Source organism: Lutra lutra, chromosome 17, assembly GCF_902655055.1.
Source record: "Lutra lutra chromosome 17, mLutLut1.2, whole genome shotgun sequence".
NCBI classification, from domain to species: Eukaryota; Metazoa; Chordata; class Mammalia; order Carnivora; family Mustelidae; genus Lutra; species Lutra lutra.
In genome coordinates, this window is record NC_062294.1 from 26,256,873 (window position 1) to 26,270,355 (window position 13,483).

The following is a 13,483-nucleotide window of genomic DNA, read 5'->3' on the forward strand; positions in this document are numbered from 1 at the left end:
TCTGTCCAGCTGTCTTTCTTTCTATTAGCCATTCACCTACCTGTCTAACAAACATCTTTCATGCAACTGAGCTGGCAGCCCGGGATTCTGCGGAGTTATAGGTTACCACAATGTTGTCAACACTTCTCTCAGGTTCTGGAATTTGTGCTGAAACCAAAGCTGCCCGTGAGGGCGGGAGTGCAGATCCCATCTGGCCCCGTGGTTTGGCACAGCTAGTCTGGTGGCTTAACTTAGACCTGCAAGCTGAAACACTAAGGGAAACTGAGCCCCAGAAAACCACACTGAGAGTGTCAGAATGCTCGTGGGGGTCGGAAAAACCCAACCCAGCCTAGAATGGGCTTCTTCCATCCAGTCTGACAAAGTCATGTAGACACAGGGCGGGTGCCTTAGCACCCGCTGAGGACGTAGACACACCATGGCCACATGGACAGGGCTTTGTGATCCAGCAAAAGGGATGTCTTCTTCTTCTCCAGAAGAGCCCTGCCAAGTTTAGGAAACAGGCAGGCTTTTCATCCTGGCTCCTGCTAGGTCTCCACGTCTAGACGTTTGCTTGGTGACACCATGGTAACGATGATGCCACAATGGAACATTCTTCCCAAGGTGGCAGAAGGAATCCCTCTGTTGAGCTCTGCTGTGTAAGGTCAGAGTGAGTTCATTTCTCCTTAGGCAGTAGCAGTTCACAGAAGACTCTGAGAGCCATCCAGACAACAAGAAACATCAGTGTCATGAGTGGAACATGGTGACTGAGAACGGCCACTGTGCATTGTTTGAGGCAAGGGTGGGCCTGGTGGTATGGTGGATGGTGAGACACGCGTGGGCTTTGAACTCAGACCCTAGTTCAAATTCCAGCTCTACCACTTGGCAGTTGTACGACCTTGGGCAGACTTCTCCGTGTCCGAATGTCAGTTTCTGGATCTGTAAAATGGGGACAGTGATACTGTCTGCCTCACAGCGTTATTATACACATTAGCTGAGCTAAATGTTGGGCAGTTGCTATGTAAAATTACAAGCTGTCAGTGGTTAGAAGAAATCCCAGCATTACTGGAGCCCTCCGAGTGTAGGAGGACGGGCAAACCGGGGGTGGGCTTGCCCTAAACCCTGCTTTTTCTTTCAGCAGCATTTTATGGCTACAGAGTTAAGAAAAGGGTCGAGTTCCATGAGTCAAGAAACAACTCTTTTCTGAGCCCCAACTCTCTGGGAAGCCTGGGGACCCTGGCTGGATCGAGGAGAAAACTGACAAGCAAGGGCTGCCTCCTCTCCGTGGGCCACCTTTCCAATCCCAAGACTCTCAGCGCTGGGCAGCTGGGCCCGGAGCTCTTCACTGCACGGAACCAAGCAATTGGGACGTGACAGGTCTGGTTTCCCACATCTTGGAAGCTTTGTCAGTGGAAAGGAAAGAGGCAGGGCATCTGACTCTGGGGGTCGGGGGTGGAGGGGAAATCGCCGCTGTGGGGAGGAGAGGAAAAGCCTGTGCCTTTGGATGTTGTGTTTTCACAGCTGCCCATGGTGTCCGCTGCAGTTCGCTTTGGGGATGGCAGAGATGCGAGGGATGCTCCTAGTTCTGCTGTACGTCTCGCACTCTTCTGCCAGTGAGTATGCTCCTCACAGTGAGTACACTCCTCGCTGTGGGGACTTGAGCTGCTCGTGTTACACGGCAGGGGGACTGGACCAGGGAAAGGCCCGGGATGCCCAGAGAGGGACCCAGGGGGAGCTGACTCACAGGGCTCTGCTTGGATATCAGGCGTGGGTGGTGGGACTCAGGCAAAGAAGGGGAACTGGGGTGTGGATATAGGCAACTGGCTTCCACAGTCTGATGTCAGAGCTGATCCTCCAGCGAGACTGCCATTAGGAAAGTAAGCCTCGGGCTACCGAAAGGCCTGTTCAGAAAGCCCACCCTGCTCTTCCTGGGGCTCATCCCCCAGGCACCATGAGGTAGGGATGTCCTTCCTCCCTGCCCGGGTAGGGGCCTGTGGGCAGCTGGTACCCTTGGGAACCACGCCCTCCCTGTGTTTCTACTTCGGTATTTTTGTCCCAATGAAACCTTTTCTCTCTAATCCGAAAGAGTGTATTGCCGAATAGACCCTCAATTGTAGGGCTGGACCCAGGAGCAAGGACGTACCTGGGAACCTGCTGGGGCCTCAGTCTCTCCTTTGACCTCCTGGTTGTCCAGGACTAAGATTCCAGCTAGAAAGGGGCAGGTGGAGAGAGGGGGCACCTGATTCAAGCAAGCTCTGTGGCTCTGGCTGCCACCAGCTGGCTCTGTCCTAACTTCCCGGAGTTCTATGGGAGACATGACAGAGCATCCACTCTTCTCCACCCTACCCCCCAAACACCCCAACATCAAGGGTGAACCCCCTACCTTCCTAGCTTACTCCACTTCCTTACAGCCCCCAAAAGACCAAGGGATGCCCACAAAACAGAAAGGGCCTCTCCTCCTCCTTAAAAAGCCTCAGGCAAGTGACCCAGGGCAAACATTTCATTTCTGGGTCAGATTTCCTCATTATATCCAAGGGTTTTATAATGTCAAATAAACTAGCCAACTAGAGCTTTCAGAGAGCAATAGTCATCACCCATCCGTACGTTCTTGTTCGGCTGGGTGAGAGTCATAACCTTGTTCACTAGAGACTACCAGTGTCCCGTGAATTGAATAACGCCGAAAACATAGCCACCAATGATCTGACCCATAGCTGGCTAGTGGTGCCCACCGTGTCACACCTCTCACCCAGGGCCACCAATTTAGAAACAAGTACTGAGTACTTGTGGTCTGGGATTCATAAATAGCAACCAGAGTAGTGGTTTACATTAAAAAAAAAAAAAAAGGAATCATCCTTTTTTTGGATGCCTTGGGTTTAGCATTATCAGTCATGAGGATAGAATTTGCAAAGCACCTTCCCATATGGTCTCCTTGTGTGATCTTTACAACTCCAAGAGGTGTGTCACCACACATTTCAAAAGAGGAAACTGAGGCCCAGAGAAATGAAGTGGCTTGTCCCAGGTCTCACGGCATAGGGGCCAACTGTACCTGGGACACTGCCTCCGGGGCCCTCCCAAAACACTCGTGGCTCTCAACCCTGAATAGGCATTAGAAACTACTTGGGGAGGCTGTATGAAATACCAGTGCGCCAGCCCATCCCCAGGGGCCTGGGAAGTGCTGGGCAGCGCAGGACTGCAACGTGCGGCTGAGCTGAGAATTCCTGCACTCCACTCTGCGTACCGAGGATGAGACAGACACCTCTAGGTCCAGTAAGGAGGCTGGGCTTGGGGACGCTTGGGACAGGAAGAGTGGCATGAGAGGTAGGACACAGGGCGGGGAGGGAGTCAGCAGTCCACAAGAGCAAAACACCCCACGTGTAGCCATCCCATAATGGTGCCTGGAAAGTAGGAGTCTTGGCTCACCCAGTCTGGGGCTTTGTGCTTCAAGGGTCCTTCCTGCTCTGTCACAGTTACACTCTCCATGATTCTATGTATATGGACTTCTTTTTTAATACAGAGCAATACAACATCTTGGGTGAAACCAGGGCTGGCAGGAGGAGAATATTACTTAAAACTTTAGGCAACATTTAACTCTCATTTGAAACAGAATCCAGACTCCCCAAGAGACTGCCCAGTGGGAGGCAACTCATTTGAGGGCTTGAGAAGGCAAAGGCCAAGCTTGCCTGAATGGGCCAGGTGCAGTCTCCAACTGTTAGGACCCTTTAGCCCCTTGATGACAAGACTTCAGGAAGTGCTTGATACGGCAAAATGCTCTTATTCATTCACCAGATGATTTACTGAGCACTTACTGTGGGCCAGGTGTATCCCTCTAGAGATACACAGGCAAGCAAAACAGACATGGGGGAGCCACGCATGCCAGCTGCTGAGGTAGGGAACAGCAAGGACAAATCTGAGGATATGAAATGTTGGCTGGAACAGGGACGGTGAGGGGTTGAAGGTGTCTGGAGTATGAATTCTGGCCCTGTAGCCTACCAGCTGTGTAACTTGGACAGTGCTTACCAGCTCTAGAACCTGATGCTCTCCCCCGCAAATGGAGAATGAGAGAGTCCACCTTCATTCTGTTGGAGGAATTATATGAAGTAGTATATATCAGTAGTGTTCAAACATTTTGGTCTTGGGACCCCTTTATATTCTTAAAAATTATTGAGGACCTCCTCCCAAAATTTTGGTTATGATGCTGTATATTCCCATCTTTACCATATAGAAATTAAAAACTGGGAAAATTGTAAAACAGAAGAACACACAGGTTCACATGTGCTATTAGCCATCAGAGTGATGACATCATGTAGCCTCTGGAAAATTCCCCTGTACACTAGTGAGAAAATGAGGGTGAGAAAAACAAATACTGTCTAGTGTTCTTATGGAAACATTTAAATCTTAAAGACCCTGGAAAGGGTCTTGAGTCACAGAGGTCCCAGACCATGTTGAGAACCACTGATGTATGTAAAAGCTTTCAGATACTGTCTCGAGTGTGCTGCTAAGTGCCCAATGGATGAGAGAGATCATCGGTAGCCTAAGGTTATTTCTAAACTCAAAGATGCCATCAAGCATCTTTTATGGAGAAGAAGACCCACTAGGAAAAGAAACGAGGGGGCAGTGGCAGAGTTAGTGGTGACCAAGATGGAGGGCCAGGAGTGGGGAACCAGCAGGAGAGGGGGTCCTGAGGTCAGATGCAGTGATGGTGGCCACAGGCCACCGACTCCTTGCCCTAACGGTGAGGTCCCCACACACCTTCCCCGCAGGTTGTGGCGTCCAGAAAGCCAGTGTTATAGAAACTTCCGAGGAGGGTTTGGTCAACGACAAGGAATTCCCGTGGGTGGTGTCGCTGCAGGACTCCCAGTACACCCACCTGACTTTCGGCAGCATCCTTAGTGAGTTCTGGATCATCAGCATCGCATCCGTCTTGCAGAACAGGCCAGTACCCCTGCCTTTAGGACTTACACAGCCCCCTGGAGGTGGGGATGGAGGGACCTTTTTCTGTTCAGCTTAGGGAGGCCTGGAGGTGGATTCCTGGTAACAGGACAACAGGGCTTCTTACTGGCTCAGCACTTGCTCGCTAGGACTCTCGGGTTCCTAAAATCACCAGGTGTCAAAGTCATGCTGTCCAATGTGTTGGCTGCCATGGGGACTGCAAAGTGAAATGAAATCCTTCCAGCCTCCAAAGGAAGGATATCCATCCCCATGTTACCACAATCCCAGGCACTGACTCCTGATACTAGAGGTCCTGACTCTAGTCTTGTTAAATGAATTGATAGGAGCCCACACTTAAAAATCTTAACCTCGGGGCACCTGGGTGGCTCAGTGGGTTAGGCCTCTGCCTTCGGCTCGGGTCATGATCTCAGGGTCCTGAGATCAAGCCCCACATCGGGCTCTCTGCTCAGCAGGGAGCCTGCTTCCCCCTCTCTCTCTGCCTGCTTCTCTGCCTACTTGTGATCTCTCTCTCTCTCTGTGTCAAATAAATAAATAATCTTAAAAAAAAAATCTTAACCTCAAGCCTTAACAACATGTCTGCCTCAAATATATGTACACAGAGAAAAGACGTGAAGGAAATGAGTGAACGTTTTAGGAGCACTTATCTCCTAAACGTTGAGAATGCACATGATTTCCATTTTCATCTTTGAACCTCAAATTCTGTACAGTAAATATGCATTCTTGTAAACCAGGAAAAAGAAACCTCAAATAGTATTAAAGGAATAATTCTTTTGTAAAACATCTTACTTTTTGACCCCATGATTTCACTTTTGGGAATCAACATTAAGGAAGTAACTTTAGCCACTGGAAAAGTTTTATGCACAAAGTTCATAGGATCGTTTGTTACACATAAAACACTGGAAATGTAATGTCCAATTATCATGGATAAATAAATTATAGTTACTCTTTCATAGGTATAGCATATAACAAACAGTATATAAATAATATATAATTACATATCTATCTCTCTTTATACTATTTATATGCCTTATAGGTGTATATAAATGTATATACACATACAAAGTATGGGGAGAGAGATTATAATTACTATAATTGGTTAAATAAGTAATAGTGTAAACTCTTAATGGAATATTGTACAGCTGCTGAATTTTTCACACCTATGATTTATATTATTTGAAAACACATGCATTTTTAAAAAATACATGCATTCAAATGAAAATATGTATACATAGTATAATGTTCAGGAGGAACCAAAGGGTATACAAGGTAAAGCAGCTCCTCCTTTCCCCTGGCCTTCAGAGACTAACTCCTTCCCTTAAGCCATAGCCTGTCATCAGTTTCTTGAATATTCTTCCTTAATTAATGTATTTATGGTTATCTATATATCTATAGGTCTATCTGTATTGATTTTTACATCCATTGACAGAGAAAGAATTTTCCTTCCCCCTGTATTAATCTGCTAGAACTGCCATAAGAAAATGCCACAGACAGGGTGGCTTAGACAAGAGAAATTTATCTCTCACCATTTTGGAGGCCGAAGTCCAAGTTCAAGTCCAAGATCAGCAGGACTGGTTCCTCTTGAAGATTCTCTTAGGCTTGCAGACCACTGCCTTCTTGCTGTGTCCTCACATGGCCTTTCCTCAATGCAAGTATTCCTGGTGTCTCTGTTCCCTCTTACAAGGACACCAGTCCTATCAGATTAGGGCCCCATACTTAGGAGCCCACTTCATCTTAATTACCTCCTTAAAGGCCCTCTGTCCAAATACAGTCACCTTTGGGGCTAGGACTTCACCTACAAATTTGGCAGGACACAGTCCAGTCTGTAACAACCTCCATACAGTTGGTAGCACACCAACACAGTGTTACACTCGTAGTCCTTTTCATCCTACCGGGAATGTGGAGCCAACTTTTCTTACCATTACATAGAGAGCGCCCACATTTATCAGCTGCACAATATCCCAAGATGGATCTACTATAATTGTACAGTCCTCTATGAATGGAAATTGGGGTTGCCTCTGATCTTTTACTGGTACAAAAATGCTGCAGTAGATATACTTGTACATATGTTATTCCACACACATGCAATGTCCTGTAGCATAAATAACCCAGGAGTGGAAAGACTCAGCCAAAGAGTAGTAGCCATTGCCAACTAGCCTTCCAGAAAGGTTCTGCTTTCCGTGTTGTGTTTTCATTATTGCTATTTTCTATCTGGTCTGTTTCGGTTTTGATTTTCTCTTTGCCTTAGAGTTTTATTAAAGACAGAGTTTTTAAATACCCAGGTAGTGGGGTGTTTTGTCTATTTTGTTTTCTGACATTATTGAATTTTGAGTTATACTTCATGGTGAACTGATCTATTTAGGAATTCGTTGGAGTTGTCCTTGTGGTCTACTATATGTGATCCATGTGAACATTTCCCACAGTTAAAATTCAAATTTCATTCTGTCTTTGGTGTACAATTTAATATATAAAACTGGGGGAGGTAATCTCCTTGATCGTCCTAGGCTGCCAAAGGTAAATGAAAATCTATCACAAACAAGCTTCAGGCTTTTTCTGTTTCCTGAGTGTTCCCTTTGTGAACATTATGTCATGGGCTGCAGATGTTTATGACTATGACATCTTCACTGTAGACTGTGGACTGAATTCTTTCTCATCATTAAGAGCCTCTCTTTGTTTTACTTCATGCTCTTCTGCTCTGAATTGACGGTCAGAATGAAACTCCTGCTTCTTGCTTTATTTTAGGTTATGTTTCCGGCTTTTGTTGCTTCTTTTCTTTTCCCACTATTGCCTTTGTTTTGTTTTGTATGTCTTTTCTGACAAATTTGGGAAGTTTGAGTTTTTGTCTTGGTGTTCATTTTAGAGTTATAATTTCATGGAAGATGACTATATCCTCAGTTTCTTTCTGGACTGTCCTCTTAGACTCTGCTATAGTTCCTTGGGTGATTCCCAAGAGGAGAAAGGGAAAACACCCAGAATGTATTCCATCATTATTAAAATCGGAATTTCTCTGAAGAGTATTTACAGAGTATATAATATGAAAAGATAAGATATTTAGGTTAAAATGTTAAGTGCTAAAATCGAGTCAAGATTACATCTTGGCCGTAACAATGACCATGTAGAAAAACAAAAAATAAAACCATTGAAAAAGCATGAAAAAAGATAATTAGCCACAAGTTAACGATTATTTTGGGGTGGTAGGACAAATGATGTTCGGATGGAGGATTCCCAAGATGCTATGGGCTCACAAAGGAGGACACAAGCCTAGGGGTTCAGAAAAGATTTCCTAGGGACTGGATCCAAAGGGGTCAGTAAAAATTAGCCCAGGAAAAATGAGTTGAATGAGTATTCCAAGCAAAACAAAAATGAAAACAAAAACAAAAAAAAAACAATAAATATGAAAACAGGGAAGGGTGACTCTTTCATCATGCCTTGGCTTCTCAAGTTTCCCTTGCTCTCTCTCTAGGAAGGACGTCATCGTTATAGTTGGTATAGCTAAGATGGATGCCAAAGTGATTTCTCATGAAGAGTATCCAGTCAACACCATCATCATCCATGAGGATTTTGATAATGAAACCATGATGAATAACATAGCCCTCCTGAAGACAGACACGGCAATAGAGTTCAGCAGCCTGGTCCAGCCCATCTGCTTCCTCGGCAGAAAGCTGCATGTGTCCCCAGTCTTGCGGAATTGCTGGGTGGCAGGATGGAATCCCACGTCCGCAGTTAATGCCTTCCTTCTCCTAGAGGAGGCTGTGTGTGTGCTAGCGGTGGGGGTGACGTGGATGAACCATTCTGGGGCTTATCTGAATAATTCAGGCTGCTCAAGATTCTGGAGTTGGGCTGGAACCCTCATGTAATCAGTCAAGATTTGCAATGCTTGCCTTACCTGTGATCGTTCTTGCATTTGGTCTTTTTCTTCTAGTCCTACACCAAAATTAGAAGTACATAGGCAGGGAACGACCTGAAGTGAGTGCCAAGTTAGGGAGGGGTCAGGGAATCTTATTCCCTGAACTGATTATCCTCTTGGGTAAGCTATCTTTGTTTCCTTGGGACATGAACAAGGAAATGTATTCTCTGTAGATGTGGAAGAAGGGTGGAATATGTTCATTTTTAGATTCAAGTTCAAAGCAAAGGTAGTTTTCAGAAAAACTCAGACACGTGTTCTGATTTCTATAAGGAAAATGGGTTTATCAGAACATTTTCTACTCCCATCTGGATATGTGAGTTGTAGTTGAGTTAACATAGGCAATTTCTTCTTGTTAATAATTCCTGGCTCTCTGTTGCATGGTCCAGACAGGAAATCACATGACGATGAGTATCCTGAGGAAAATCTCCGTGAAAGACATCGACCTGTGTCCTTTACACAGAATCAAGAAAACAGGATGTGGCAATCACATAGAGCAGGAAACTGATGCTGTCTGCTTGGTAAGAACATGATGGAGTAAAAGCTAAAGTCTGAGATTAAGCAGTAGTCATTTCAAGGGAGCCTTGGGACTCTCCCTCGTTGCATGGTGGACTCTATGGGAACTGGCAGGGACTGGCACCTGGGATTCCCAGCGCTTGGCAGACAGCAAATGCTCCATAAAAATCTACTGAATGGCCTAAACAGGCACCATTTTCAGTGTGACATGATTAAGCATGTCTAAGTCATAGACGTTTTCTCACTGGCTGGAAGTTTGGAAGTGTGAGCTCAAACCATGCACGCAGATATACTTGGAGCGTGTCCACAGGGTGGGGTCCTCGTCTTCAGCTTCTATGGAGCCTAGACTCTGATGCTAGGTGCTCATCAGTTATCGAAGTTTTTTTCTGTAAGAAGCCCTGCCCTCCATCTTCATGCAGGCTGTATAGATGTGCTTCTACTGCCTCAGCAAAATGGCCGAAATTCACAAGCCCTTGGCCCAGGCTCCCTCATGTCCACACCCAGAGAAGGTGCAGTTTACAGAGGTCACACAGTTAATAAACGTTAGGGTAAGGATGAAAACATAAGTCCACCAGATTTCCAGGTACTTTTTCTCCTCTGTAAGTGCTGATCATCCACTCAGGATTCCCTGGTGGGGAAATTTTTTTTCCAGATGATCTAGGGAAAGTATTTTTTTTTTAAAGATTTTATTTATTTGACAGAGAGAGATCACAAGCAGACAGAGAGGCAGGCAGAGAGAGAGGGAGGGAAGCAGGCTCCCTGCTGAGCAGAGAGCCCGATGCGGAACTCGATCCCAGGACCCTGAGATCATGACCCGAGCCGAAGGCAGCGGCTTAACCCACTGAGCCACCCAGGCACCCCTAGGGAAAGTATTTTAGAGAAAGAGGGGAAAATACCTATATGCAGACAATTCTTTCTAAAAGTAATTTTATTGCAAATGTTTGAAGGACTGCCTTTCACTAGGCAGTAAATTTGACCTTCCAAAGTTGGTTCAACATTTATTGAGGGCCTACTTTTTAAAAATATTTTATTTACTTATTTATTTGAGGGAGAGAGAGTGAGCAAGAGAAAGAAAATACAAGCCAGGGGTGGGGGAGGGGCAGAGGGAGAAGCAGACCCCCCACTGAGCAAGGAGCCTGACTCAGGGATGGATCCCAAGACTCTGTCTGGGATCTTAACACTTAACCCACTGAGCCACTGTGGTGCCCCGAGTGCCTACTTTGTATTGGACTCTCTACCAGGTGAAAGGCTAACAACTTTTTAAGGTAGATAATGTGTTACAATACAGTAGAAAATATAGCTATTTATCAAAATCCTGCTATCAGCCATTCCATCAATCCAGCACCTTATTTCATCAAATCTAAGATTCTAAGTTGTAGAATACACCATTTTTTCTATGGAATATCTCGTGAGAAAATGCTGCCAGTTGAACTCTGACATTAACCAATTAAGAGACACATTTCATTCCAAAGATGCTAATTTTTCAAGAGCATCTTAGATTCAATGGAATATGGTAAGCTGCGCATACTCTAAATGATTACCTCTTTAAATCTATCTGCAAAGTTCAAACTGGTTTTTACCTATTGGTTTTTAACTGGCGCACACCTGTAGTCAGTCCTTTGTTTTTGAACTGTGCTTGCAAATTGGCTCAGACAAACAGTGACTTGTCTACCTAGGATCCTTGCCTCTCAGAAACGTGTTCTAGCGTCCAGAGATCCTCAAAGTCATTCAAATATGTAGATGACGGTACAATAAACCACCTAAATCCAGTATCTGCCTAGTGGGTGCCCAGAAACCCAACCCAAAGTGGAATAACTCAGAATTTGCCGCCCCCCCGTTTCCCCACAACCGTTAGGGCTTTTGTTTACTGTCAAGGTTGAGGATCACGCAAGGAAAGAGCCCCTCTAAGCTGGGGCGGCTCCCCTGGGAGATGCAGTGGGACTGCTCCAGAAGAGCCCCTGTCCTACTTCTCTCAGCTGCTTGGGCTTCAGAAGTCTGGTTCCACAGATTATGAGGAAGAGAAAAAGCGGTGTATTCTATCCCCACAAGACATGGCAACTTGCAAAACCATGCCACAGCTGGGAAGGTCTACCCCACACTCATTCATCAAACCATTTGTCCTCAATTGGGTTGTTTTTCTTCCTCAAGCTATGAAACCACAGTTTAAGTAAACTGGGGGTGGGACTGGTGACAGGAGGGGAGACCACGCTATGCTTGGCCTGAGAGCCTCTGTGCCCCAGGTAGACATGAGCAGGTGCAGACAGGAGCCAACTCAACAGTACTACCACTGCCAGCCAGAACTCAGGATGAAATCTCTGTCCTCTGCTCCCTGGCAGCACAGGACAGCAAGAACAACGTGTGCTTGCCCTGTCCTCCTACAGAGGCAGCCACGCAGATCAAAGGGGCTGGCTAGCCTTTGAATGACAACCCCTCTTGGGCCAAGATGGACCACAGAGCAGGAATGGGGGTCAGGTATTCCCTGAAGGGGAACCTCGGGGTGGGGCAGGTAAGGTAAATGATACCTAGAAGTTGTCTTGTTGCTATTCCCATATTTCTCAGCTTTTCACAGAAAAGTGATGGCCTTTTCTAGACACCAGGATAATGGCAGCTGATTCTTTATTGAGCGCAGACTGTACACCAGGCATGGCGTTAGGAGTTCTGCCTGTGGTACAAACACTTTAACTCAGAGACCAGTAGGTGACTCACTGGGGTCATGTATGTAGGGAAGCGTGCCGAGCGCCCACACGCTCCCTTGAAGGGAGATAAGGTCTGTGTGGCGGAGCACTTCCTGTGGGAGCATGGGCAGGGCTGAAGAGCAGGGGCGCGGACAGACAGCTGCCCTGGGTGGACAGGCTGTGAACCTCCCTGGCCAGTGATCCTGGGGGTGTGTGACTCTGACCTCGGCAGGAGTGTGGGATGGAGGGAGCAGCTTAAATGAAGGACGGAAACAAAGCAGAGAGGAGAAGGAGAAATGTAAGCATTCTAGCCAGAAAGCGAGGGGGGGGGGGGTCAACATTTGAGGAATGAGAAACTAAAAGACAGAGAGGATTTAGTCAAAGGGCCATGAAAATGAAATGGGAACCAGAAAGCTAGAGCCAAACTGCAGAAGCCTACAAATAACTTGCATAATAAAAGAAAAAGTCATCGTGTTGGAATTTGTGGTAGTGGCCGCCTAGTTTGGAATTGGTAGCCTATAATTTACCCCATCTCCAGTGAGAACTAGTGTAAAGCATTTCTAGAACAAATAGTAAATTGCAGAAGGATATATGTATTTTTTTTAAAATAAGTTTTTCTAAGACCTGAAGCCTTCTGTCTTTTGTCACAGGGGGACCCAGGAAACCCAATGATGTGCCAGCTCCAGAAACTGAACATGTGGTTGCTGACAGGAATCTTGTCCCATGGTGGTGAGAAATGCCCTGGCCTATTTCTGTACATCAAGGTGGAAGACTATAGCGACTGGATTATGTCCAAGACTAAGAAAACCAGCCGTCCACTCTCTTCCTTCCACCACTGGGAGGAATCGTTTCCTTTCTCCAGCTACTCATCACATGTCATCATGACGCCGAAAAAACATTCCGGGCTGGGCCAGGGTGAATGGTCCCAAACATACATGCAAGGACATATAAAGGTCACCTCTCACACATTGCCAACATTGCCAACATTGCCAACATTGCCAACATTGCCAACATTTCCAGCATTGCCAACAAACAGCTCTAGAAAGAGTCTAGACATGGGGGAGAAAGGGTTTGGGGAATTAGGCAAGTCTTCTGTTATGGCAGCACAACCCATGTACTATGACTATTACGGGGAGGCCGGGGACAGTGGTGGGTCTACTTCAGGTCAGAACAGGTTACATCAGCCCCAAGAAATTATCTTGTTTTTCTCTGTGCTGGTTTTCTTTTGCAACGGTATCTAGTCTAGGAGCTAACCCTCCCAACTGAAGAGTAAGCTCAGGATGCTGAGCGCCCGGCAGCTACCACGCCGTTTTGGTGTCTGTCTTTTTGAGTTGGCACACCCAGGCTGCCACGGACAGGCCCACGGCTCATTCTGGGCTGGCTGGCTCCTCTGCCCCACTCCCGCATGCGGGATGGTCACTTTCCTTTGTGCTTGTGAACTAAATGTGGGCTAACAAGTGTCAAA

The 13,483-nt window shown here is 46.3% G+C and overlaps 1 protein-coding gene across 1 annotated transcript; it reads left to right on the top strand.

Annotated features, from left to right (window-relative positions):
- Positions 1-1,500: 1,500 nt before the first annotated feature.
- On the top strand, positions 1,501-13,296 carry PRSS54 (serine protease 54). The gene is given in 6 exon segments (XM_047712387.1): positions 1,501-1,539; positions 1,541-1,589; positions 4,737-4,908; positions 8,387-8,645; positions 9,217-9,348; positions 12,669-13,296. Coding segments are annotated over 6 exon segments (1,239 nt in total). The 5' UTR covers positions 1,501-1,503; the 3' UTR covers positions 13,260-13,296.
- Positions 13,297-13,483: the final 187 nt, after the last annotated feature.